General features: G+C 52.8%; 5 protein-coding genes across 5 annotated transcripts; 3 read left to right on the forward strand and 2 right to left on the reverse strand.

Moving 5' to 3' along the window:
- Positions 1-8,968: 8,968 nt before the first annotated feature.
- BDZ83DRAFT_587263 (kinase-like domain-containing protein) lies at positions 8,969-12,381 on the reverse strand (the record flags this gene model as incomplete). Its single annotated transcript, XM_060506019.1, has 4 exons — positions 8,969-9,193; positions 9,982-10,350; positions 10,405-11,566; positions 11,621-12,381. The coding sequence occupies 4 exons, from the start codon at positions 12,379-12,381 to the stop codon at positions 8,969-8,971; spliced, it is 2,517 nt and encodes an 838-aa protein (XP_060360657.1).
- A 798-nt stretch (positions 12,382-13,179) lies between these two features.
- On the forward strand, positions 13,180-13,570 carry BDZ83DRAFT_755954 (translation machinery associated TMA7; the record flags this gene model as incomplete). The annotated part of the gene is made up of 3 exons (XM_060514683.1): positions 13,180-13,201; positions 13,294-13,383; positions 13,476-13,570. The coding sequence occupies 3 exons, from the start codon at positions 13,180-13,182 to the stop codon at positions 13,568-13,570; spliced, it is 207 nt and encodes a 68-aa protein (XP_060360658.1).
- Positions 13,571-14,677: 1,107 nt separating this feature from the next.
- BDZ83DRAFT_722744 (hemolysin III family channel protein) lies at positions 14,678-15,757 on the forward strand (the record flags this gene model as incomplete). Its single annotated transcript, XM_060512502.1, has 2 exons — positions 14,678-15,268; positions 15,365-15,757. 2 exons carry the CDS (start codon positions 14,678-14,680, stop codon positions 15,755-15,757), a joined length of 984 nt encoding a protein of 327 aa, XP_060360659.1.
- Positions 15,758-15,914: 157 nt separating this feature from the next.
- BDZ83DRAFT_755956 (uncharacterized protein) lies at positions 15,915-18,219 on the reverse strand (the record flags this gene model as incomplete). The annotated part of the gene is made up of 2 exons (XM_060514684.1): positions 15,915-16,978; positions 17,034-18,219. The coding sequence occupies 2 exons, from the start codon at positions 18,217-18,219 to the stop codon at positions 15,915-15,917; spliced, it is 2,250 nt and encodes a 749-aa protein (XP_060360660.1).
- A 3,192-nt stretch (positions 18,220-21,411) lies between these two features.
- BDZ83DRAFT_734000 (uncharacterized protein) lies at positions 21,412-25,146 on the forward strand (the record flags this gene model as incomplete). The annotated part of the gene is made up of 10 exons (XM_060512932.1): positions 21,412-22,396; positions 22,531-22,643; positions 22,702-22,716; positions 22,800-23,225; positions 23,284-23,617; positions 23,676-23,980; positions 24,040-24,420; positions 24,485-24,595; positions 24,760-24,979; positions 25,028-25,146. The coding sequence occupies 10 exons, from the start codon at positions 21,412-21,414 to the stop codon at positions 25,144-25,146; spliced, it is 3,009 nt and encodes a 1,002-aa protein (XP_060360661.1).
- Positions 25,147-25,354: the final 208 nt, after the last annotated feature.

Raw genomic sequence — 25,354 nt, forward strand, 5'->3', positions numbered from 1 at the left:
TGAGCTGGCTGTTTACATCTCCGCTGGACAACGGAGACTTCAGCATCCCCGCGGCTCGAGTCTACCCATGCCTTTCTGAAGGATCGTCTGTCCGTCCCGATCTCACTCCTGGCGATACCGCATTATCATATTCGAGCTCGAGAAAAAACGCCACGTCCATATAGGAAGGCATCGTGGTTTCCCTACCTGGGAACACCAGCAGTGATCGATACTCACTCACAACCAGACAATGTGATAGCCCTCGATCTCAGACCTTCAGCCGACCGCCGTTGGCGATCCATTCGGGGAATGCGTGCGCTTGGCTTGCAATATCTAGTTGAGGCATTTAGCCAGCAACACCATGTTGTCAAGGGAATTGCATCAAGAACCAGCAAACTTACTAGTTTGAGTTCAACCGACACGTGAGTCGGCGTGGCAAGCTCTGGCATGCATTTGGTGATCCTCGGAACACCTAATTACTGCCCCGATGCAGGCATGCTAGATCAGCTAGACATGGTCCATGGCGGACTGAGGGTATTTTCGGAGCGTATCACTCGGCTCTCTAGCCAACCCCGAAATCAACAGCGGACGCAACCGAGCCAGCATTCCCCGGCAACGTTGTTCGAATGTTCAAGAGTCGAAAACATTCCTTGCTTGAGCGAATCCACATTCTACGCCAAAAGACGATGGCCAGGATTGAGATGTGGCTCATGTTCTCCGCTACATGATTGACCTCCGCGGCTGAGAGATCACGAGAAACACAAGCATGGTTCACGGACCTGAGACTCGGTTTCCCACAGACTTGCTGCACCATCAGGTGTGACTGTCTCTGGTAGACCGGGGCGGAGGAAATCCCCCACGGTCTTGCCGTGCAGCGAACTGGGTACCACGCTCCCGTACGAATTCAAACTTTGCATGAGGCAACTCAAGCACATATTCAGCTGCGCGGGCGCGGCTTGCTTCGTTAACATGACAGGGTTCGTGGTGACCACTACAGCCACCTCAGCAATCCGATTAGTATCCAGCCTTGTCTCTCGTTGTTTTTTTTGTTTTTTTTTTCCCTCCCAGCTTGAGCTTGGACTTTTCCAGTAGTCCGATGTTGTTCGCAACGCACCTCAAACATGCAAGACCAGGCCAACCTGTCACTCACGGGGCCAATCTATTCATGCGATGCCCGGCAGCTCGGGGTTGCTTTGCAAACGTAAGCAAATCCGCTGGCGTGGGTTCCAATCAGCGCGCTCGCCTGGTTATTCTCTTGTTTGACGATGCCCTTGTCGCTACCCATCCTCGCTACCTTAGGATGGATAGCACCCTGGACTTGTGCAGCTTGGACTCTGGACGAGACGATTACTAGGCCTTGGACATAGTATTACTCCGTACACACTACGAAAGTACGAAGATTCTCTACCCAAAAAACGACCCGCAGCGCAACCTTGCGAAATAAGCCGATCATATACGCTCCATCGGCTACGGAACTTGGGCCACGGTCAGGGCCTAGCGCTCATCAAATCATTCTGCGACTTGACTAGACAAGGATAAAACGCTGCGGGACGTTTACCACAGCTTTCAACGTATTGCCTCGTATTAATGAGGCTCTCCTGAAGTGATGAGCAAAGGGAGACAAACGCGGCGCTAACGGCCGCCATGAGGCGATAGACTCGAATCGCTTGACAAGGGTTGACCGAAATTCGACGGTCCGCCGGTGAGATAGAACTTTTTTGGAAGCATGTTGCAACCTTGATACAACAACCGCCCCGTCCTGAACCACATGGCAATTTTGTTCTCCAAAAAGCCAAGCACGGCCAGCGAACGCAAGGAGAGGGAAGACCGTTGTTTGCTGTATGACAGCTGTGTGACAGAGAATTTTACGCTTGCTTTACCCTCAGCACCCGTCGGCTTTCGGCTGGCCAAACTCCACAGCGGCAGTCAGTCGTTGCAGTCAAATCGACGTCTGCCTCGATCATTTGGCACCCGCGCAAGTCTGCCCGCTTGCTTTTGAATTGCCGAGCAGATCGCAATTTTGCGTTCAGCCGAGCACTCGTAGGCTGACCGAAGAAGCAAAAAGTGCGGATGGTATCCACGACTGTCGAACCGTTGATGGCCGGATTGGCGCTGCAGCCAGGGCCTCCATAGTCACACCGAGGGATCCCGGCAGCTTAGTCTCGGTCGGCCGTCTCTTTTCGTATCGTCTCGGAGGCGTTCATGACAGAAACGCCGGAAGTCAAAATCTACCAGGCCAGGTGAACGCGGCTGGTTCTTCCAATAGTGTTCCATTCCATCCCCTGCGCTAGCGAATGCGCCGAGCATGTTACTCAGCACCCATGCTGCAGCTAAACTCACGGACCAGACGACACTTCGACTGGATGATTCTCACGAGAGCAATGTCTGTCTATCCCTGCAGGATTGTGTCATGGTCGATCCGTGCTCGTCGAAGCCCGATGCCAGGCGCCAGAGACGTGGAGACACGGCGGCCATCTCAGTCCCAAAGCCGCAACTTGAAGGCACCTCTGACTTAGGGGTCTTGGGTCCAAAGTGAGACTCTGACGACGAGGCACTAATTACCAAACAAACAAATCGAGGTCAAGGGACGGCACGCCATGACGATCTAGAACTATGCAAATTGAGGCTGTCGCGGTTGACGGATGGCGCTACCCGTTAGGTACGCATGCCCCAACCTTTTGGCGAACTCAACAGGCTCGATCGTGATTTTGGAGCCCTTACCACCTTGGACACGGGCAAACAAACCAGAGCAGCGTGTCGCGATGTTATTATCACAACTCAAACGCACAGAGGAGCGAGCCGCAGAGTGACTCAACCTCTAACACGGGCATTTGGCTATCTGTGCTACTTTGGCACGGCCTTTCTTCGCACCGCGGGACGTCAGTGATCACGATCAGGTTGACGTCCTTCGCCCTCGCAACTTGCCTTACTCTGTCAATGGATGCTACAAGTCGAGGGCAGTGTGAGTGGGCTTCACGAAGGCTGCACTCTATTAGGGACAACATCCAACCAACCCTTACCAGCCCACATTCACAGCTACGCACCGGCTAGCCCGGGTACCACTGGACTGGATCATGGATGGATGCAGTCGAATCGACTCGGGATTCAACAATCAATCCGTGCTTGCCACCTCCCTAAACGGCTGTACGGAGTATGCTGTGCATGGAAGCCCGGACTTTTCTGCAGCCTGGGCGGTTCGCAGAGTTGATGGCAGGCCACAGAGGCTGCAAGGAGACCCTATCTCGATAACAAAGGTTCCCTCGAATCATGAATGAACCGCCAGCCAGTAAAACGAAGTGTTCCAAACGAAACAACTTGTCAATGGCAAACCCAAATAAAGATCCGGCACCTCTGAAAGTCTTGCAGACGCGCCCCACACAGCATCCAACCATCCACCGCGATGGGGACTTGGATACAGACCACAGAGTGATAATTAATTGGGGAGCATTCTGGAAGGTAACCCGCACTTTCTCCGATTCACGATCCACGATTCAAACATCACGGACACAGCCTCGTCAACTCCGCACCGCCCTCGTATAGGTGAAGCACTGCCGCACGAGAGCCAAGATGAGATGCTCCCTCAGGACTGTTTGGGAAGCACCAGCTTTGGGGGTGGAATGGGAAGAGGATTCTCGATGACGATGTTAGAGGTGTGGGCAGGCACAGCATTGATCGATCATCAACATGTCATTAGCATGGAGTAAATGTCGCATTGCCTAGTAGTTCGCATATCGATTTGCAAATCTAAAAGCTCCCTAGGATTCGACTTTCGCATTATTAAACTATCCCCTGATTATGAGGACACCCCCATCGAGATTTTCATTCTCCAGCAGCGATTCCGAGCCAACCGTCGCGAAGGACTGAAGAAGGAAGGAGGATTGTGGAAGCGACGTCTCTTCCATTCACCATACGGTAGAGATCTCCACTGTGCTGTGCAGCTGTGATCTCATGGTCCGCACCACAGACCCGCGAGAGGGGTCGTCGAATAATAACCAGCAATGGGGCTTTCTTGGTCCCTACACGATCGATGGCATAAGCGATCTGCAGCGGTCCTTGGACGGACGACCAGGCGTGCCAGTGTCTCGTCACGGCGCCTTCGGATGGCCATCAGTACGTTATTGGGTCCCGTACTGCAGATCACCAAGATCCCACACCACACCGCCCATCCATCTCAGCGGGTGGTGGTCTCAAGCATCGAGCTACCACAAGGAGTAGGTAAACGAACGCTCAAACCGCCGCCATTCACGAGAATAGGTAGGTAGTCCCAACTTGAATTTTCTTAGAGCGCATGAGGTTCATTGAGCAATGCAGAGTCAGAGACTAGACCCCTAAAAAGAGCGGCGGCGCGCGCCAGGGCCGTTCAATGACCTCACCCCTTGCGTCAAGCGTGGTTCCATGGCGCGTGTCTTCTGTCATATCTCCTCTCATCTCCCGAGGCGAGACAAGCCAAACGACGTGATGGCATTCCACTAGAAGGGCTCGAAGCTTCAGGGTCCAATAAGCCACCACCAACCAACCTAAGCGACCGTCCCAACGGGGCGCCGTGGCTCAATAAGCCAAACGGCCCGCGGGCGTCACCCCCTCAGCTCTCCGCCGTCAGTACTCAGGAGAGCGACGTCCGCCCCCTCTGGTGATCGACTCGATCTGCTCAATGCGCGCGAAAGAATGAAGCACCAGCAAGCCTCAGATGGTCGATCTGCGGTACGCACATTCTTTTCTTGAATAACCAGAAATCCTGACCAACCCTGCCCAACGCAGAAAGGAATGCCACTAGAAAAGTTGGTCCTACACTCCTGCTACTGTGGAGGATTTCAGGGTCCATTTCGGAGGGGTCGATCAATCATGCAACGTCCGGGGTGGCATTGAATGTTCTTCTTGTTCTTTCTCTCCGCCGGGTGTCGAACCTATGTCCACCTCGACCAGTTACGTGCCAACACGGCGAGTCGGACGACAACGATGATGAGAGCATAGCCCAGGGGATAGGCCTGTGAGGAATTCAAGAAATGGAGCAGCAAAGATGGGTGCCCGACACTACGTCCAACCAACCAACGCCGGACGACGATCATTGGAAAAATTATCGAGAGAGTTTTCTTGGCTGGATGGTCCTAACTTTCCTTGATTCACGGTTACTCGGCGGGCGACGACAGCCCTAGTGAAGCTTACGGAGTATGTCTTTTCGAACGGGAGACCCTGCGACGTCGACGTCGTTGATCAGTGCCCTACGGATATACACTCCGTACTCACAGCAACGTCTACGGGTGCACCACTTACTCACCCACATTATACCTCACGGATACAGGGCGGCAGGTCACAGCAGGGCTGTCGGTCCCAAGGCCCCCCGTTCCCGGCTCTCCCTTTGCTCTACCCCGCCTCATTCATTGAGGCCCCCGCCATCTCCGTTCGGTACTACCGGGGTGTACCACGGGGGGAACGCGGCCGACGCCGTTACGCACCATCCAGCGTCCACACTACTTACCACCACCGAGCCATCGCAACATCCAGTCCTCTGGTGTGCAGTGCGATTACCCGCCCGGCTGGCCGCATCAAGCAACCACGTACACCCATGACTTGCCGCTTCCCGGCGCCGTGCAACGACGGCATCGTGATACCCTCTCACTTTCTCTCCCTTCCTCGCTCGCCTCACATACCTGCGCCCTTTGGTCCAACCTCTCCGGTACTTGGTAAGGCAGGTCGATGGATTCTACTTGGTGCTTGGGGATGCCAGCCACCGGGATCCCGCATCCTGCCCTTCCAACCTACGGGCTTTCCGTCGAACGGGATATGCCTTACATGACTCTAGGCATACAAGACTTTTTGTCCAGTAATCAAATCCAGCCAAGGCCTCTTCGCCCCTCTCCGCACATGAGGAACCTGGAGGATTTCCGTGTTGCCATCTCGTGCCATATTCCACTAATGCCCGTTGCGGTCAGCGGCAAGCACGTAGCCGCGGCGCTGCAACATCTGTTGGAAGGTGACCACGCCTCGCCTCCCCGCCTCAAAGTGTATGTATTCTTCTTTCCGGGCTCCAGCGGCCGTCATCGATGCTGTGCCAGATAATCCTGACGCCCGTCGCCGTCGCCCCCGCTGCTGCTGCTGCTCACCTGAGATTCACCTGAAAGGTCAGTTTCGAGGATGGCCCGTCAACTGCTTGCACGGCAGGCGAAGGCCGCGAGACCCTGCGACTCGCGGGTGATGCATATGGGAACTGTGCCTTCATCCCTTTTTTTATCTCTTTGGGCGGCAAACATGCACGTAGCTTTAAATGTGGAATTATGGTCTCGTCTACAGCGCGCCCAGTTGAATGATGAGTTCGGACGCGTCAACGAGTGAACTTAGATGAGCGGACGTGGAAAACGGGGTTCCCACCACGCAGCCGCCCGTGACACTCCTGCCGGCGTCTCGCGCTCGTGTGGGGAGTTTGCTTCGTATCCAGCGTTGCCCATGATGGCTGCTCTGCCTGGATGATGATGATGCAAATTGTGGCTGGTCGTAGCCTTGCGTTTTAAGGCAGGTGACCTCCGGGCCCTGCTCTGGTTCCTGTAGGCTGTGGGTTGGGGCTAGATAGCGATGGCCTTGTTGGTTCTTGCCTCCAATGGCAACGAGCGCTGGATGATTCAGATTGAATTCAGGCGTTTGTTCCCGTTTGAACTCTTTGGGTTCCATGCGGTCGAGGATTCCATAGCGAGGATGTTGATGTAGGTGTGGCGGTTGTGGTTTACATGGGCGAGCGAGGCTGGATATTGATATTATGATTTGACTGGATCGCATCAATTGGTGTGCAGCATTCGCTGTGGTGTACACGTAGAGTCTAGCTTGGTCTCATCAGAGATCTATTCATATTGCAGAAGACGAATAGCTCGTTCTTCTTGGTGTGCGATATCGCGCGAGCTGCTTACCACTGAATTCCAGCCTCGTGACACTTTGCTCATTTCGTCTCATGAGACTAGGCTATTGTATCCAGCGAGACTGAAAACGAGCTGGCTACCCGAGTCATTGTTTCTCTGAATCAATATAATTCGCTTTCCTAGCATTTAAAGGTCCTCTCTGGGAGTGTTCAAGGGAAACGTATCATTTGATGAGATTAATTGCAATGATCTTTTCCATGTGTCTTCCTATAATCAGATTCATGACACATGCAGTCTGCTAATATCCTGGTGTGAAGCCCTTTGTCACCAACGGCATGCCTTTCAGTCCATCGAGTGAGCTTGCCCTTGTGGAAAGTCTTTCCGGTCGTCGATGTAATCGACATCGCCGTAACCCTTCTTCGCAGACATATCTCAGCCTCGCGTCGTGTCTGTGAGTGAGGCTAGTAGTCTCCGGTCACGAAGGCATGCCACACCCAAAAGAACACAACCCTTAATTAACCTGGAAAGATATTAAGAGAGAGACAAATACGTACTCGTACGGTTCGTGAACCAGGTCGTCCAGATATCTATTTCTTGAGAAGACGTCACCTCATGGGATCACCGTAATTGTGTTGATACCTCGGTATCTATGTATTGGGGTAGTTTCCTGGAGGATTCGGAGCCCGTGTATCATACCTCAAGAGCATCGTGACTAGGCAAGAGCATTGTGACTAGGAGGAACCATCTGCGGCATGTCTCAAGCAATCGCGAGAGAGAGGCGCCTCGACCTACGTCAAGCTGGAACCTGATGGATTCAAGGCGTTACCCCTTCTACCACCTGCCTACCTCACCAGAATTCAAATGGGAGACGTCCCATCTAAGCCTTTTGCAACAATCAACCATGCTCCTGCTCACGCTCGCTACAACCCATTCGAGCTCAAGCTTTCTATACCGGTCTCTAAAAAACGCCCTCGAACATCCCAAGATCTATAACTCCCCAGGCCTCAAACCAGAAAGAAAGGGAAAACAGCATCACGGTCTCGGATTTCTCGAAGCCTTACCATACTACCGTATGAAGAACCGGTCCTTCCGCACGGGGGAGAGACTAAAGGGGCTTGACATGTCATGTACGTGTCTTGGGGACACTGGCGGCTATGTTCCGGGTACCCAACCTCACGGACACGAGAAAGAGACAGAGAGAGAGAGTGGTTTGCCCAAACGCAGAACATGAGATGAGAAACTCTGTGCTATTCATGCCAAATTTTTGAGAATGACATCCATCATTCCTCTCATGCCTCTGAACCCTTGGAACTCCTTTACCCCTTGAAGCCTCTCGACCCCCCATATCTCGATCCCCGCGAGGCCCTGGATCCTCGCTCAACCATGACAGATTCGTCAATAGGGGTTCTTCAATCCCTTCATCCCAAATATGACAAGCCTCACAGTGAACAGACCCATCAGTGACCAAGTCTCCTTGTCTAACTCTCATCATCTATAGCAATCCTGCCCTCAAAACAGGTCGGGCCCTTCTTGCATGCACGGATAGACAAGGGGAAACGATTCAAGAGAAATCTGAAATACAAACATGAAGCATTCACCCATGGATGCGCTGGTCTCCTCACCCTTATGGCTCGCAAGGTCAGATGAGAGAGCATAGGCTAGGGATACGTGGGCTAGGGGGGGGGGAGGGGTTCGTGAACATGATGTTCGAATGAGAGGACTCAGGAGGAAGAGGATTGGGCCTCTTTATCTCGACTCGTACTGCACTGCCGTAGCTCCCTCCTCATATGCTCTCGGGAGAGTATTGTTGAGTATTTCTTAAGCTGCTACAAAGACTTCTTCGCATGATGGCACGCTGGAGACCTAAAGTAATCATGTCAAGTCATAGCTCAACGTAGTCTCCATTTCATCTAATTCTTTTGTCTGTGTCTAAAGAGTCGCTTCGCAGTCAGAGTTGTGCCTCCCTTATCCTCGTACAAACATCTACAAGCCTTACTACCTAGCCATGACTACTGCTCAAGGCTGGTCAGGGTGACCCTGGGAGCAGAGCAATGGCTCCAATGACCCCCAATACCCCTCCGTCCTCAACCTACAAACACACCCAATGGGTGTCTGCCCAACAAGGGACAATTCACCACGCCTCCTCATCTCTTCGCAGACGCCGCGACCTTCGCAGTAAAGAAGGAATGCTTCAGCGCGTCGGCGGGTTTGATCCTCTTCTCCGGGTTGAGCGTCAAGCAGTGCTCGAGCAGGTCGACAAAATGGTTCAGGTCCCTCGTCTCGGCGTCGTTCATACCCGCTGACGTGGCAAAGAGGCGGGTGCGCAGATCACGCGTTGGTTTGACGACGGGCAGGACCCTGGCAGTTGTCTGTGTGAGGATGTGGGTTAGCGAACAGCTGAAATTTTTTGCTACTATTTTCAAACACAAAGGCCCATCATCGGCCCATCGACAAAATAAGGTCATGATGCAATAGCGTGGCAGGCGACTACCGGTATAGGCTTGCAGCGGAGGGTCCCTCCGTGTGATGGAAACATTTCCTGTCAACTTTGACAAATTGACCCGACGCGTCGGACCCTTTGTGCAGGATACAAGGGGCGGCGGAGGGGCAAAAAGAACAGGGGCAAGTAGGAGAAACTAGATAGGGGGCGAAGTTAAGATGATGCGGCCGTGACAAACAGTCCCTGAGACAGCTCATCCTCCGAAGATGGGAGGATTTGTTCGCGGGCCTTCCATACTAGGGTACCTTTCCACCCTAGCAAGTCATGCGAGTGCGAACAGTCCGAAGTGTTTGCTTCCAACAGTATCGTGACTGGTCACTGTAGATGACGACCAACCCGTTAGCTGGGCGGCATCGCGACGCGAGCGTTCCGGGGCACGCGCTCGGACTTGACTGACGGACGGCCCGCAGAGCTGTGGGAGGGTGGATGCGTGCGTACGCATGTGCAGCGGCGCCTCAGCGCTTACAGCCGCACTCCGCCTCAACTAGACCCATCTCGGGACCCTGTCGGCCAAACTAGCATCTCTGAGGATGATTGGGCCATGGGTTCAAGCTTTGAAGCGAGGCAGAATGCAGAGTCGTTGAGATATGGGGTAGAGGGGTGAAAGCCATATGCAAGCAAAAGAACAAACACCGAGACCACAAACCAATAACGTACCTTTCCAAGCACCTTGTCCCGCTCCATGCTGACAAAGTTGCCCATTTCATCAAAGTGCATCGCCGAGAGTTGACCCCGTTTATAGAGCTTTGGCGTAATCTTGCCACGGATCTCCATGATGGCCTTGAGCATCTGATTGTTACTGTCGCCTGCGAAGAGAATTTTGCCCGTGTACAGCTCGTACAATGTGGCACCGATGGACCACATGTCGATAGAGTAGTCATAGGGCATTCCGAGAATGATCTCTGGTGCTCTGTAAAAGCGACTGACCAGGTACGGGGTGATCTCATTGTGCGCCGTAGCTGCGTCAGACTTGTCGATGCCGGTTCCCAAGTCACAAATCTTGAGCACATTTCGACTTTCGTTGACCTACTGTTGGTTAATGAAGTTCTTCGTCCAATCGCCAACATTGGCAGTACTTACTAAGATATTGTCAGGCTTCAAATCTGCGTGGATGATACTGCATTTACGCATGTGAGCAAGGCCAATGAAGATTTGGTGGGCGTATGCTCGCGTGGCGCCCAAGTTGATACCGACATTGTTGCCGAATTTCTTGAGCACTTCGCGCAGGTTGAGACTCAGGTTCTCAAACGCCATGCACAAGTGGCCCTTGTGGTCGAAGTGCCGTTCAAACTTGACGATATGCTTGCGATTTTCTGGATCGGCGTCGTTGAGCTTTTGCAGGATGGCAATCTCGGTGAAACCTCCCTTCCTCAGCGCATCGTTGTTTCTCATGATCTTGACAGCGACCAGCTTCTTGTTCGTAATGTCGACGGCCCGCGCAACGCCGGAGAACATACCCTTGCCCAAAGCCGACTGGACCTGATAACGCCCGTTGAGGATCTCACCAATGCGAAGCTTGTAGTAACCGTCCTTGTCGTCGCCCTCAAGAATGGCTCCGTTTGGCGGCGCAAGAGCGGGTGAGGCCTTGGACTCGTCCACCACAGCTACCTTGACAGGGTTGGGTGCGGCGTACTTGTCGTCATCAAAGTCTTCAGCAAACATGTCGAAATCGTCATCATCGCCGTCGTCTTCCGATGACTTCTTCGCAGGGGCTTCCTGAGGTTGGTCCTGTGGCTGCGTTTCGTTCTTTGTGTCAAGAGCTTCGCCATGAACACCCACGTTACCATGTCGCATCTCATCGCGCCTTTCGTCCTCCTTCATGTCGGCCGTGGGATCGTAATCTGCAGCTGAGGGTCCGTCCTCCTCCGTAGCATCGCCACCGCCATGAGTGTTCATGAGGTCGCTCTCATTCACAATGTCAATAGCGCCAGGCGAACTTCCGTCTCGGGCAGGTGAGGCAATGTCTGCAAACTTAGCAGTTGTCAAACTCTGGAGGGCAAGATTCTTACCTGTGCCTGGGGTCCCAAGATCCGCTGTTGGAGTGCTTTCCCGGGCTGGTGATGGAATCGCCGACTTGTCAGCCGCATGTAATGCGTGAATAAGCAGTGGAGTAGCCGAGCTAGACTTTGCGAGTAGCTCATCACGGCGTCGTCGCCTGCGTTCGATCTCAGCTTCCTCGTCAATGACCATTGGCTCCTCAGGCTCCTCGTAGCTATGATCTGGTTCTACCACCCGCGGAGCGCTATCACCGGGCGTTAGCAGGAACCGAGTCCTCTTGGGGGGAGGAGAGACGGACGCCTGGCCCCGAGAGCGAGAAGCCGCAGAAGTTTCGCGGTCTGCAGAGTCTTTCACAGGTTTAGCATCTTCTCTGGAAGCGCGCGAATCCATTCCTACAGCGACCCCGATCGGCGCCGCGCGTCCGTTTCGGGCGTTTCGGTCCCCGTTGTCGTCGTACTTTAAGCCGCGGAACGAATGAGTGAGACGATCGTGCCTGCCGTCTCTGGCGTAGTGATCATCGCGACCTCCTCGCTCACCGCGTGGGGGCCGGTAAGGCGACCTGGTACGGTTACGCTGTCTCTTATCCGGGTATCGGTCCCTCTCGCGATCGCGATCGCGCTCCCTGTCCCTGTCTCTGTATGAGTCTCTCTCGCGGCTGCGGTTCCTGTCGCGATCGTCGTAGCTGGTGTTCGAGCCGCGGGATGGCGGGCGGTCTAGGTCTTCGTACGATACGCGCGAGCGGCGGTAGTCATCCCTCGCACCGTCTTCATAGTGCACGCGGAAGCGGCGGGTTTCCTGTCGTCCTCCACCAGCGTAGTCACGCTCATCGCGGGCGCGCTTAAACCCGCGGGGCGGCGGGGGGGAACGGCTGCGTCTCGAAAAGTGGTGGTTGTTTCTGGCGAAACTGTCGTACTCGGGGGAGTTGGAGGTTGAGCGTCTATCTCGAGTTCTGTCTTGACGGTCAACACCGTTTCCTTCAAACTTCTTCGGCAGTGAAGTTGCCTTCAAATCCACGGCGTCATTCTCCATGATCTCGCCCTCGTCGGAACTCGACGCCATGTTTGCAATGCGATAGCAAGTGCGGTGCTCTTGAGCTCTAGTCTCGAACGTATGCCAACAAGCACGTTGCTTGTGTAAGGTATATTTTGCAGCAGTGATCCGCCAGAGGAAGGAATCCCCTAGGTCTTTTTGCGCGCAAGAAGCAGCAGCGACGTGTCAGCAGAGATCACCAGAAGATTGATGTGCGGCAGGAATTGTTTGCGAACCGGATGACTGTGTCGACTCAGCTCATGGGGGAAAAGATGGAAGCAAAGGCGACACTAGAAAACCAGAGGGCAATTCAAAGAGGGGGGAAAGGAGGATCAAGTGTCGTAATGCAATGCCAGGGAAGAGCAGTGTTGTTTGTGTCGAAGCGACTCGGTGCTTCCCAGCGATCAAGGGTCGACAGGTTGTGATTTTGGTAGTGACGAGACACTGGCGCCGCGCCGGAGAAACCAAGGTGGCACGGAACACAGCCGACCACACCGACATCGAGCTTGGAATGTTCCGTGGATGTCCCGGCTCCACCAAGCTGGGTCACGCGCTTATGGCGTATATGTGAATATTGCTCTCCAAAATTAATAAACCGTATAAAATCGTTATAACCAAGGACCCTTGACCGATTCGTCGAGGAGGGGCAATTTTCACCCCACGTCCGCCCGCCTCGCTGCGCCGCGCTTCTTCTTTCCTCTCCTTTTGACTTTACGACTGTGCAACATTTCCGACTCCAGACTCTGCCTCTTCGCCTCACCGTCCACCGCCCTCCCTCGCCCACAGCCGATCTTCAACCCAGTTCCTTCCTCGAAAACCTCTGCAAAAATGGGTGGTGCAAGCCGCGAAGGTAAGCAATCTGCCGTGCCGTCGCATAGGATGGGACAACCTTTTCTCGACGCAGTCCACGTGTTGCTGACAATGCTTTTCTCACAACAACAGGTGGCAAGGCCAAGCCTCTCAAGGCCGCGAAGAAGGCACAAAAGGACATGGACGAGGACGACCTCGCTTTCCTCGAGAAGAAGCGCGCCGGTAGGTCTCACACACATGCTGGCAGGACGGACACTGCATCCCCTCTCCCGTCTTCGAGTTTCTTGCAGATGGAGACTAATGCACGAGAATAGAGGAGAAGGCTCGCAAGGAGATGGCCGCCAAGGCGGGCGGAAAGGGACCTCTGAACACCGGTACCCAGGGCATCAAGAAGAGCGGCAAGAAATAAATCGACTGCTGCTTGGGCGGGATTACGAGATGACCAAAGTCAACGACCGCGCGCGCATACACACATTAAGAACGGTGCTTGATTTACGAAGGATCGGGCACGGAGGAGCGCTTTTTTTCCCTTTACATACCTACAATCAGCATGCAATGAAATGATATCAAAAGAGTTCTCGATCTTTGCCGAAATCGACATGGATGATGCCGGCTACCCTGACTGTTGTTATTCATGCTCCGAGGTCTTTTGAAGTATCAGATTGCAGTTGTGTTGACTCGGGACACGAAAGTCGAACTCAGGGTCTTCATTCTGCAGTTGCAGCGCAATACCCAAAAACTGGAACAGGCGGGGGGCTTTAAACAGTGGAAATGCGCCCACGGGTGTTTGTCGTCTTTTGCTACTCGTAGGAAAGATTTGCGCTCGAGAGTCACCTCCCGCAGAACCCACCGGCCCTCTCTTCTCCATCCAGTGCCCGTTTCACAGTCGATGCTCACGTCTGACTGTCCTGCACATGCTGACCTTGAACCTTTGAGGCACATTTACCTTATGTAAGGCAAATGTCCAAATGTCTCACCTGATGGGCTGATGCCCGCTCTCTCTTCCCCGGCGGATGGTCCAGTCTAACCGACGGGCCGACCGTTCAGCCCATTCTTTGCCCGGCCCCAGCTGGCGGCACGTGTGATGACAACGGCCTCGGATCCGTTCGGTGCGGACCGAAAAAAAAAACACATGAGGTGTCTGCTGTTGCTGCTAAGCAAATCTTCAAGCATGTGGACATGCAGATGCCAGCCGAAAAAAAAAGAGAGGAAATCCCAACAATTCCCATCCCAATCAAAATCAGGGCTCTGCTCCCTATTACGGATTTACCCCTGGCCTGACCCGCCGCCGCACACCCGGCGCTAGACGTCAATCCGTCATCGCAGCTGCAGTGCCTTACCTTATGTGCCTTTGTTGAACGTGCGCGCCCATGATATCTCAACGGCCTTTAAATGCTTAAAAAGGTCCAACACCACATGCCATTATAAACATACATTTTCTCTCGTGAACCGCGACGCATATAGACAAAAACAAATACCAGAGGGAGACCATCGACCTAAATAACTAACCACCAAGATGACAGCCCCAGAAACAGCCGACGACACAACCGGCCTCAGAAACCGCCGGCGCTCCTCCTCCTCCTCCCACGACACCACGACCCTCCTCTCAACAGTAGAATCCTCCGCCGCCGCCCTCGAACGCAAAGTCGAAAAGGCCCTTCTCGTCCTCTGGGACGACCTGCCCGCCTGGCGCCGCGACAACCAATTCATCATCACGGGTTACCGCCCAGACTCCAACTCCTACCGCGCCTCCTTCCGCTCTTTGGGCTACCTGCACAACGAGTCCGTCAACATCTGGTCCCACCTCCTCGGCGCCGTCGCCTTCGTGATTACGGGCGCGGTCCTGTACGCCGTCATCGCCCCGCGCTACGAATCGGCGAACGATGCCGACATGCTCGTGTTTGGGTGCTTCTTCGCCGGCGCCGTCGCGTGTCTGGGGATGAGTGCGGCGTACCACGCTATGAGCAACCATTCGCCCGAGGTCGCCAAGTGGGGGAATAAGTTGGATTATTCGGGGATTGTGTTTCTTATCGTGGGAAGTTATGTGCCGGCCATGTATTACGGCTTTTATTGCCATCCTGCGTTGCTCAAGTTTTACCTCACAACGGTACGTCTCACTCACTCATCCCTCACTCACACTTCACTCATCTCTCGTGATATAAACCGCCCCAAACACCAAATCTCACTAACACAACCTCCTAAGATCTGCCTCCTAGGCCTAGGTTGCGGCGCAGTCTCCTGGATCGAATTCTTCCGCGCCCCAGAATGGCGCACCTTCCGCGCCTGCATGTTCACCGCCCTCGGCACCTCGGGCGTCGTCCCCGTCCTCCACGGCCTGACAATCTACGGCCGTCAGGAGATGGAGGACCGCATGAGCCTCAACTGGGTCGTCCTGCACGGCCTCATGTACATTTTCGGCGCGTTTCTCTACGCCTTCCGCTGGCCGGAGCGCTCGTTCCCGCGCACGTTTGACATCTGGGGCAGCTCGCACCAGATTTTTCACTTTTTTGTGGTGATGGCTGCCGTGACGCATTTGTATGGTATGACCAAGGCTTTTGATTATCATCATACTGTTACGGGGGGCAAGTGTTTTTGATTAGAGGGTTTTGCAGGTGGTGGTAGATGGTGTAATGAGGTTCATGAGTCTCGGATACATGATGTCTTCTGCTTAATAGAACGTTTGTAATAGAGGGTATCATTCACACTTTTGCCTATTCCACCTGTGCTGCCATATTTTTGGGCACGTTCTCTCTCTAGCATTCCAACCCTAAATCAATGACCCTCACCAGACCAGACGCCATCGCAATAGCCGCCCAGCACGAGTACTCCATGTTCGGATTCCACGCCATCGTCGTGATCCGTGTCAATGGTTCCGAAATCACGGCACGCTCGGGATCAGCAAAGTGCCCATCAGCCTCCTCATGACCGCCCTGGACATCAGCATCGTCCTCCTCCCCAGCATCCGCCGCCGCCGCCGCAGCGCCCTTCTTGCCCTTTGCCTTCCCTTTGGCCTTGCTCTTGGCTTTGCCCTTCTTATCCTTCTTCTTGTTGATCGCAACCTTGGTCTTCCACGTGTCCACCTTAGGATTCACATTCGGCACCGGCCGGAACCCCTGCAATATCCTCGACGCGCCACGACACCGGTCCGTTGTGCTCCCGCCCTCGTGCGCGTTCACCATCTCCGCGTCGAGCCTCTCGCGCGGGACGTGCTGGTGGCCGAGGACCTTCATCTTGTGCCCAAAGTGATGCTTCGAAGCAAAGATGCGATTCGACGGGTTCGCAGCCCACACCGTTCCGTCGGTATACCCCACCAACACAAACGGATGCTGCGCGCCAACGGCGAGACACGTCGGAAGCCGGTCCCCATCCATAACCTTCCGCACCTGCGCGGCGTACCATCGCGCGTGGACGAACCCGACAGAGGCGTTGAGCGGGTTCGCGGACGGCACGGCGGTAAAGAAGCCGCGTAGGTGGTCGCTCCATTGCATGAGGTTCGGCTGCGGCGTAATGGCGAAGCAGGGGAAGCTGGTCCGCTCGCACGAGGGATCAGAGAGGTCTACGAGGGTGGTGTAGCCCGCGATCGGGGTCGATGCGACGAGGTACGGATCCGAGGGGTATGCCGTATCGAGGTGCATCACGTAGGTTGAGTGGACGTCGTGGCGTGCGAGGCAGATACGCGGAGAGATGGACCAGAGGGTTAGGGAGCCGTCTGAGTGGCCTAGAACGATGCGGTTTGTGTTGACCCAGGCGAAGCAACTTGCTGTCACGTTGGTTTCTGAGGAGACGCCGAGAGAGACGACTGTATTTTCGAGTTTTGCTGTAGGACTTATTAGTGCAAAGAACACAAGAGGTAGAGGGGCACATGATCTCACTGAATGCGTCCTCTTCTCGGTCGCCGATTTCCTTGACCGAGACGACGTGAACCTGTCCATCACCGCACAGTAGTGCAAGTAGGCCCAAAGAGCCGTCCTCCCTAAAAGACACCGGGCACCACTTGAGCCGCTTCACCCGGCTCCAGTCGACGCACAGGGTTCTGGCGAGGCGCGCAGGGCGTGCGGCAGGTCTCGAGACGCCGTCGCTATCCTTCTGCCCGCGAAGCTCCCATAGCTGCACGATGCCCTTCTTCTCATTATAAGCATCCTCGAAACCCATTTGATGATCGGTCAGCGGGACCATGGCGAGTGACAGAATCTGTGACTCCCCCTCTGTTCTCGGGGCCCAGTCCATTCCGATAACCATGCCACCGACATCGAACATCCACCCAGAAGACTTCTGCTCGTCGCCGGCGTCATTCGTCAAGACTTGCCCCATCTCGCCAAGCACGACGCTATCGTACGGCGGAATCTCGACCTCTTGCTGGTCCTGATACGGCCCGATCACAGTGACCAAGTGACCGCCCGGGTTCAACCGGTACCCCTCCGCTTCTATCGCCCCCATCTCCCTCTCGGCTTCGGTTACCCCCTTAGTGCCTTTCAGTCTCTCAAACCAGGTCTTCGCAGCGCGTTGCTGGTCTTTATTGAACCCCTCCCCAAGCCACGGACTAGGCACCGGATGCGCAGGCCCATCGGGCAATTTACTGGGCAGCACCGCATACCCAGCCCACCGATTCAGCAACCAACTCGCGACGCCAACAGCCTCCGCCTCGGGCCCGTAAAAGAAGTCGAGCACCTGGATCCGCTGGCCGCGCTTCAGCTCGCCGGTGTAGTAGCGCGTAGGCCGGCCGTCGGCGTGGTAGGTGTCGAGGGCGGTCATGTCTGTCGGGCGTTTCTTGATCCCGGCGGAGCTGGTGTAGGCGGGCCTCTCCTCGTCACTGTCATTGCCTCTTCTGCGTGACCCGTCATCGATGGCTAGGTTGGATGGATCTTCTGCTTCGAAATCATCATCGCCCCCGTCGACGTCCATTCGGTCGTCCTCATCATCGTCTTCCGGGTCCGGCGGCGGCGCCTCGAAATTTTCGTCTTCTGGGTCATCGTGGGCTTCTTCTGGCGGCTCGCCATCTGAGCCGTAGTCTATGATGGCAACGCGTTTGGTCTTGTTGCGGGGCCTTGTGCGCACCATGACGACGGAACGAGTGCGGTGTTTCCTTTGGGAGTGAAGTGGTTCAAGTTGAATTGGAATGAGACGTGAAGTGAAAAAAGAAAGTGAACCAAAGAAAGGTACGAGCCTCGGAAGCCGGCGCACTGTGCACCATGCGGGGCCGATTTCTGCAGCGGGACTTGCGGCAGGGACGGGGCGGAGAGATCCGCCCAAAGACTTGGGTCTTAGCGTCTCCGCCATGAAAAACACAGTGCCAACTGCCGACTGCTCACCTCACCTCATCATTCAACTCATCATCACATCTGGTGATGTGCCCAATCTTATTCATTTATCGAGTCATCGTCGAGCTATACGGATTTCTCATGAGACGTATTGAATGAAAGTAATCAAGGCGGTTATTGAGATACTGGCCTACAACACGTATCGGTGTCATCTTTTTAGCTAAGAGTTGCCCGAACTCGACGGTTACATCGATGCAGTCCTTAACACCAGCAAGTCCTCCTACATGGTGATCTCATTTATGGAGCTGTGATAACGTTTGAGATTAACAAAGCGCACTGAAACTGTTCATTTGAACGCTAAAATGTAAAATTATCGTAAGTATACCTAATGATTCACGACTCGGATTCACCCCAGCCAAAACAGATGGTGTCCTTACATGATGATGTGACTCCCTGATGTCTATTCTGGGATAGGTTTAGGCAAACAAACGGGCACTGGTATCAGACTGAAACCAATGAATGCCCATGTATGCTGTCAATTTCTCATATTAGGTTCCTGATCCTTCAAAGAGTCCCACGCTCCTTCATGGCAGGGATTCATGGGGACGTAGCTCCGCCACATCTGTATGGTACCCGTTCCTGTTCACTCAAGAGTCCTAGGCAATCAAGTGGGTGACACAATCATTTGCCGCTCTATGGGTATCCCAGTACCTAGCTCTTTTATGATTGTTATGATTCCTACTATTCCCCTTAAAAGCGTTATCTAATGGATGTATCGAAAATAAAGATAACAGAAATAGTAAAGATAGTAGAAACTTGAATAATATAAGAAGAGTAAGAAAGTCAGGGATAATAAGTGGGCAAATAGGCATCGTAGTCTAATGTTGACCAGCATCTTATTTGGTCACCCACTTGGCAACCTCGCTCAAGCCAAAAGTTTTAAACTCGTGATCTCCCCTTACTAGGGAGTCCTTCCAGACCAGCGCACCGTCTGTCACCGCATTGTTGAAGGCAAAAGTGGGAGTGAGATGAGTTCAGACATGACCTTTGCTATCGATGATGGAACAGCCTTCGCACCGACGAGTACAAATCTGGCATCAAATGGCATCAAATGGCGACCTCATCCTCATCGCTGGCCCATCTAGATATTATATCCGCGTCTATTATCTCATCTTCACCGATGACTCTCCCATCTTTGCCTCCAAGATACCAATAACAAACTAAAGCCACGATGCTGCGGTGTCAGATCTTCTACGCCTTCCCCTCCCAGACGACGATCCCAAGGCCATGGAAATCATGTGCCACATACTCCATGGCAACAGCCTGAATGCATACATGAGAGAAGTCCCGCCGAGTTTGATCATGGCTGCTGCCATTCTAGCGGCAAAGTACGACTGTATCCTCGCCCTCACGGTAGCTATCGAGTACTGGCTCTCGCTTGAGACCATGGTACCACCGCGCACTTTGGAGACGTACATCCGGAGAAGAAGGATCTCCTCCTGGCGGCCTACTGGTTCAGGCACGAAAGGGCATTTGAGGCGGGGTCACTGCGACTGATCACCGAAATATCATGGGGTTTCGGGTCTCTGGCAGGTGGGGGATCTGTAAAGGATGAAGTCGTCGCACTGAGGATCGCTAGTGAGCTCTTCTATACCCTATCTTCACTCCATATCTCATCCACGGCTAACAGGACATTTCAACTAACACGAAGAGCAAATAGTCGCACTGTAGCAGAAACGCAATGAAGTCCGTCTATCTCTCTACACGTGATGATGAAGCAGATCCACGCAATACCTTACTGCCAATGCAACACCCGCAAGCCAGCTCCTTGGTCAAGGCGGCTTCTCCGACGTGACGAAGACACAGATCGGGTCACGACTGCCGCCACGTCTTCAGTCCTCCGCAACGTCCAAATAGAAATCCCATTGAGGGGCACACCGCATATATCTATCAGTTCGATGAGACTAGCCGATGAGAAGATGTCAAAGACGTTGGAGTGGAACCGCGTCGGACAAAGTCACGTGTCGGGCCCGCCCTTGGGGCACCACAAGACGTTCATGAAGTGTACCCCGAGCCAATTCAAGAAGAGCGGGATGCTTGAGGGTCTTTGCTTGGCCTGTCTACATCCGCAGATGGTGTGCGGGGACCTAGCGGTACAAGAAGAGGGAAACGAGAGGGGGCGGGTATTCAGAGAGTGGCTTCCGAGCGACGTTCATTGACAGCCCAGTATCCGTAATGTGACCGTAATTCGAGACTGGACAAGCTGCAACTCATTCCGAAATGGGGCGCGAGTGGGCACATTTGCGTCATGGTTGGGAACTACATGCATATGGAGCGGGGATAGATGAATGCAGCCAAGGTTGGAATCAGCCGTAAAGCCAAGCGCGGCGAGCATGAGTCTCACGATTGGCCATCTTTATCAAAATGTAGAGGCAATATCGAAGTCGCTGCCTTCGCCCGTATGGAAACATTCCTGATAGTAGGTTCTGGCACGAAAATGAGCTTGTCCCCTGCCAACGCCTCGACTCGTAGTTTCTGCTCGCTCGTGTAAGTCACGAAGAATGGAATGAACAGGCACTATCATAAAGCATTTGATTAGGCACTTACGTTGAAATGTTCTTTTCGGACTGAAATGCTCATGCAAGGCGTACATGGTGGCTGCAGTGATAAGTCAATATTGTCTGCTGCGCGTCGCCTCATTTGGCCTTTGCGCCACAGCATCACTAGCTTCTGTATGAAAGCGCATGCCCGATGATGCGTGTCTCGAAGAGGGAAAGACAGCGTAAATTGTGAAAGCCCTGCCGTGGACTGGTGCAGAATCCTTGGGCTGTAACAGTCTCGGGAACTTAACACCTCTTCTCTAAGACAAGTTGTCGGTCTTAGTTTGAGCCCAATTGAATGATCCTTGTCTATAAATCAGACTTTTGTTTACTTGCCAAACATTCATACCGTAATCTTCAATTTTCGTGTATCTCGATCAGCCCTAAACGCCATGATTTCTCAACCTGAACGACCTGTCGAGGCCATGGACCGGAATATTCACGAGCCATCTCAACCGGCCGTGGACGAGTCTGGCGGCATTCCACGATCCACGGAACTAATTACTAACCAATACTTGGACTCCAAGCGCACGTCAAAGGATACGACTAGCCAAACAGAACTGTCCTTGAGGTATTTACTGTCAACTATGGCGAGTCATCCGCATCCCAACACTGAGCCCGATCTCAATACACTTCGCAAGCTGTTCAATACGCATAAATCACAAGTCAACGCCCAAGACGACAACAACAAGACAGCGCCTCTTCACATTGCGGCTAGACGTGGCCTTGTCGATGCCGTAGAAGAGCTGCTCGAGGCAGACGCTGAGCTTGAAGTTCAGGACAGCCGTAGCTCGACGCCATTACTGACAGCCACCGTGTACCGGCAAGTGGAAGTCATGGCCAAGCTTCTCATGCCTAGATCAAACGATGAAGGCTATGTCAAGTCTCAGCTCGAGATACGAGGCGATCGAGGATGGAATCCCCTCTTATGGTCAAGCATAAAAGGCTTCTCAAAGGGTGTGAAGCTACTGATCGATGCCGGTGCAGACTGCAACGCCAGAACTCGTGACACCTTATCGACGCCTTTGATTACGTCTAGTAGCTGGGGTCGCGAGGAGGTAGTCAAAGTCCTTCTCGACACCAGAAACCCCCATACCAATTACGTCCACGAATGTGTCGATCTCAATCTTCAAGATGCGGATGGGGGTACTGCGCTACATGCAGCGGTAATTGGGGAGCATGAAGAGATTGTCAAGTTACTGCTGACTGTGAAGGCCGATCCGACTCTCTGGGATCAGGACGGCCAGGCCCCTTTGCACATTGCTACGGACATGGGCAGCAAATGCTTGATCGAGTTGTTAGCAGATGTGGATGTCAACGTTACTGACGCATACGAACAGACGGCCTTACATTTAGCTAGTGAACGTGGCGCTGCTAGTATGGCTAAGTTGCTTTTGATCAAGCAGGCTAACATACATGCATTGTGCAATTTTATGGAGTAAAAGGGGTCTCCGGAACCTTTCAAGTCAGGAGATCAATTCGCGAGGTTATATACGAGACTGGCCCAAAAGGAATTATGCGAACCTGGACAGCCATGCAAACAGCTGTCGCCAATCTCGGTGGAACTGTTAGTGAGGCTGAATCTGTCTGTGATTTCACGTGGGTACACCTACCGGCTACGAATGTGAGTAATACCTTTGTAAATGTGGAAATGTCTCAATCAATTTTCTAATATGAGATAGATGGATTGGATGAACGTAAGTACCACTCTCGGCAATAATTTCTAACCTTCATACAAAGACACGTGCGCAAAAGCAGCCAAAGTTGACAAGTCTCACAGGACCTTTTGGAGAGAATTCTCAAGGATGAGAACTGTTGTCCTCGCCATTATTACGAAGCCAAGTCGTTCTTTCAAGACAGCTGGCTTGAGGTACCAGACAGAGTATCAGAGTCGAGAATGATGAGACCGCGGACCGTACTGAGACGGGCCGAGAAGTTGGAAACCCGCCAACAAGACAACGGTGAGGGAGTAGACATGCAAGAGAATGCAAATATCAGCAGAAGCCGACAAAGACAACGTACGTTTCCAGTAATGGGTATAGAAGGCGATCAGTTGGAAGAATGTGAACGAGAAAAAAGAAGTAGAAGGGAGCGCATAAACGGGAGCGAAAGGGAGACAAAGAGATGTGGAAAGATTGATGCGACATCGAGAGACAATTGCTTCGAAGTAAACGATCCTAAATTCTTGGCGGCATCGGCGATTTACGTAAGTCTCTGAAACCCATCAACAAAGTAAAGAGGCCACATCTAATGTGTAATTTCAGATGCCCTATTTATGCTTGTCCGTCAATTTGGACGAGGACCATGACAACTTCAAAAAGGCAAAGAAAGACTACGAGAGCTTGCTGGCAGCCTATCCGACGGAGTCGATTGTTCACAGATCACCGACCCTTGATGAATGGTACTATCACTTTGCAGAAGACCAGAGGGAAGATAGAAATCATCGCAACGCAAGCCAGGTCACTACTCGTTATTTAGAACAAAGTAAATTTCTGGGGCAAAATGGACAGAAAAAGAGATCTTCCGAGACTTCCAGCCTCTCTGATGACCTGGCATTGGTACGTGTCAATCAGGTATGGATTTGGACGATTAGCAACAGTAAGTCAAAATATGCCTAGCTTTCGTTGTAACTTTACTCAAGATAAATACCCTTTAGAATGGCTCATCACCGCAAATTCATGCTTGTTTGACGAAAGTGGCGACGCTCTTGTGCAGGGAATTCTTGACCAGCTTAGCAAACAAGCAGAATATGGCGGTCGCAAGTCTCAACCAGGATCAGCAAGTGAGATGGGCAAATTGATTATTGAATACTGCATCGGTTCATACGAGAGAAGGCCCGAATTTGAAGGGCAAGCGGCAGAAATTATTACCAATGTTGCTGCTTCCGTGGACCAGCAGGAGCCTTCGTCAGTGAAGCAACTGTCTATCGGTCAAATTTACTCAAATCATATGAACAAAGTGGTAAAACTTGTCCTTAATCAACATATCTAGTTAGGAGTCAACAACTAATGGGTTGCTAGAGTCGGGATGAAACGGCGCTTTTCGAAGCCATCCAGAACTGGAAAAAGACTGGGCGGTCCAACTACCTGCGTGATGCACAACCAGAATCAGGAAAGGCTGCCTCAGAATCCAAAATCTTTAGCAAGGACTTACCTAAAGCCCTAAACGGTACGCCAGTCTACGATGATATTGAAACTACGATCCAGAAGGCATACACTCTGTCCAGTGATATCAAGGATGTCCGTGACGAATTGAACATCCTCAAGTCGGTTGCACAGTACCAGGAGATTGTTCAGAAGGGCATGAAAGATAGCCCAGTGAATGATGGAGAGCTGTCTGCAGCCTATGTGGTGAATAACATCAAAGAAATGGATATTGTCGCAGACAGAATTCAATCAGCGGTTAGTCCAATACCAGGTTGCGTCTACGCTTTTCCCTGATTGCTGACTGCAAATGAGTGGAAAGATCTACATGACGCTCTCCCTCCAACAGAGCGAAATTGCCAACCGCAACGCAATCTTATCAGTCCAGCACGGGAAAGTTCTCATGATCTTTACCTTTGCTACCCTCCTGTTCGTAAGTTTTATAGACCAAGCGCAGATTAATCAATTTTCCCGCAAACTAATTAGTTCATAAAGCTCCCTCTGTCGTTCCTCTCATCTCTGTTCGCCCTAGATGTCTCTTCCTTTCTTCAAACGCCTAGTTGGGCTTTTGTAGTACTATGTGAGTTTCTTGTAAAGTTTGCCCTTTCCCAACACCAATCACTAAGACATGAGGGTATAGTTGTAGTATCCATCGCCGTCTCTGTAGCAGTGGGTTTCGTTGCATTCTACGCAGAGGATATCAGGAAAAGCTTTGTCGGAGTGTGGAAAGAACTAAAGGTCCAGCTCAGACTCCGGCATGAGGCTCGGTATAAGGCCCGACGCGAAACCCAGCGTGAAGCCCAGCTTGAGGCCCAGAGTACGCCCGGGAGTCGCCTTCGGGATGAGAATTCCACGTACTAATTAGTAATGATCTTTCAAAACCTCTGTGATAGAGAGGAGTCCCAGGTGCACTATGGTCGCCTTCAACCTCTGTGGCCTACACCTATCGTCAAAGGCAATACGCCCACAACCCAGTGGTACTAGTTGTGACGAGAGTCGATACATTGGATGCAACACATTCCACGAGTTGAAAACATAGTGCAACGACCGAGTTATTACATCATCCATATGTGGTCTCGTGATGTGTCTGATTTCCCTCCAAAGCCGAATCCCACTAAGCACGATACCCAATCAAATCGAGCCAGAGGATGCGCAAGCAATTCATCCTGAGGACGACTCCTGTGATTTTGAA

Source organism: Colletotrichum acutatum (genome assembly GCF_030867785.1).
Source record: "Colletotrichum acutatum strain CBS 112980 chromosome Unknown BDZ83scaffold_113, whole genome shotgun sequence".
NCBI lineage: Eukaryota > Fungi > Ascomycota > Sordariomycetes > Glomerellales > Glomerellaceae > Colletotrichum > Colletotrichum acutatum.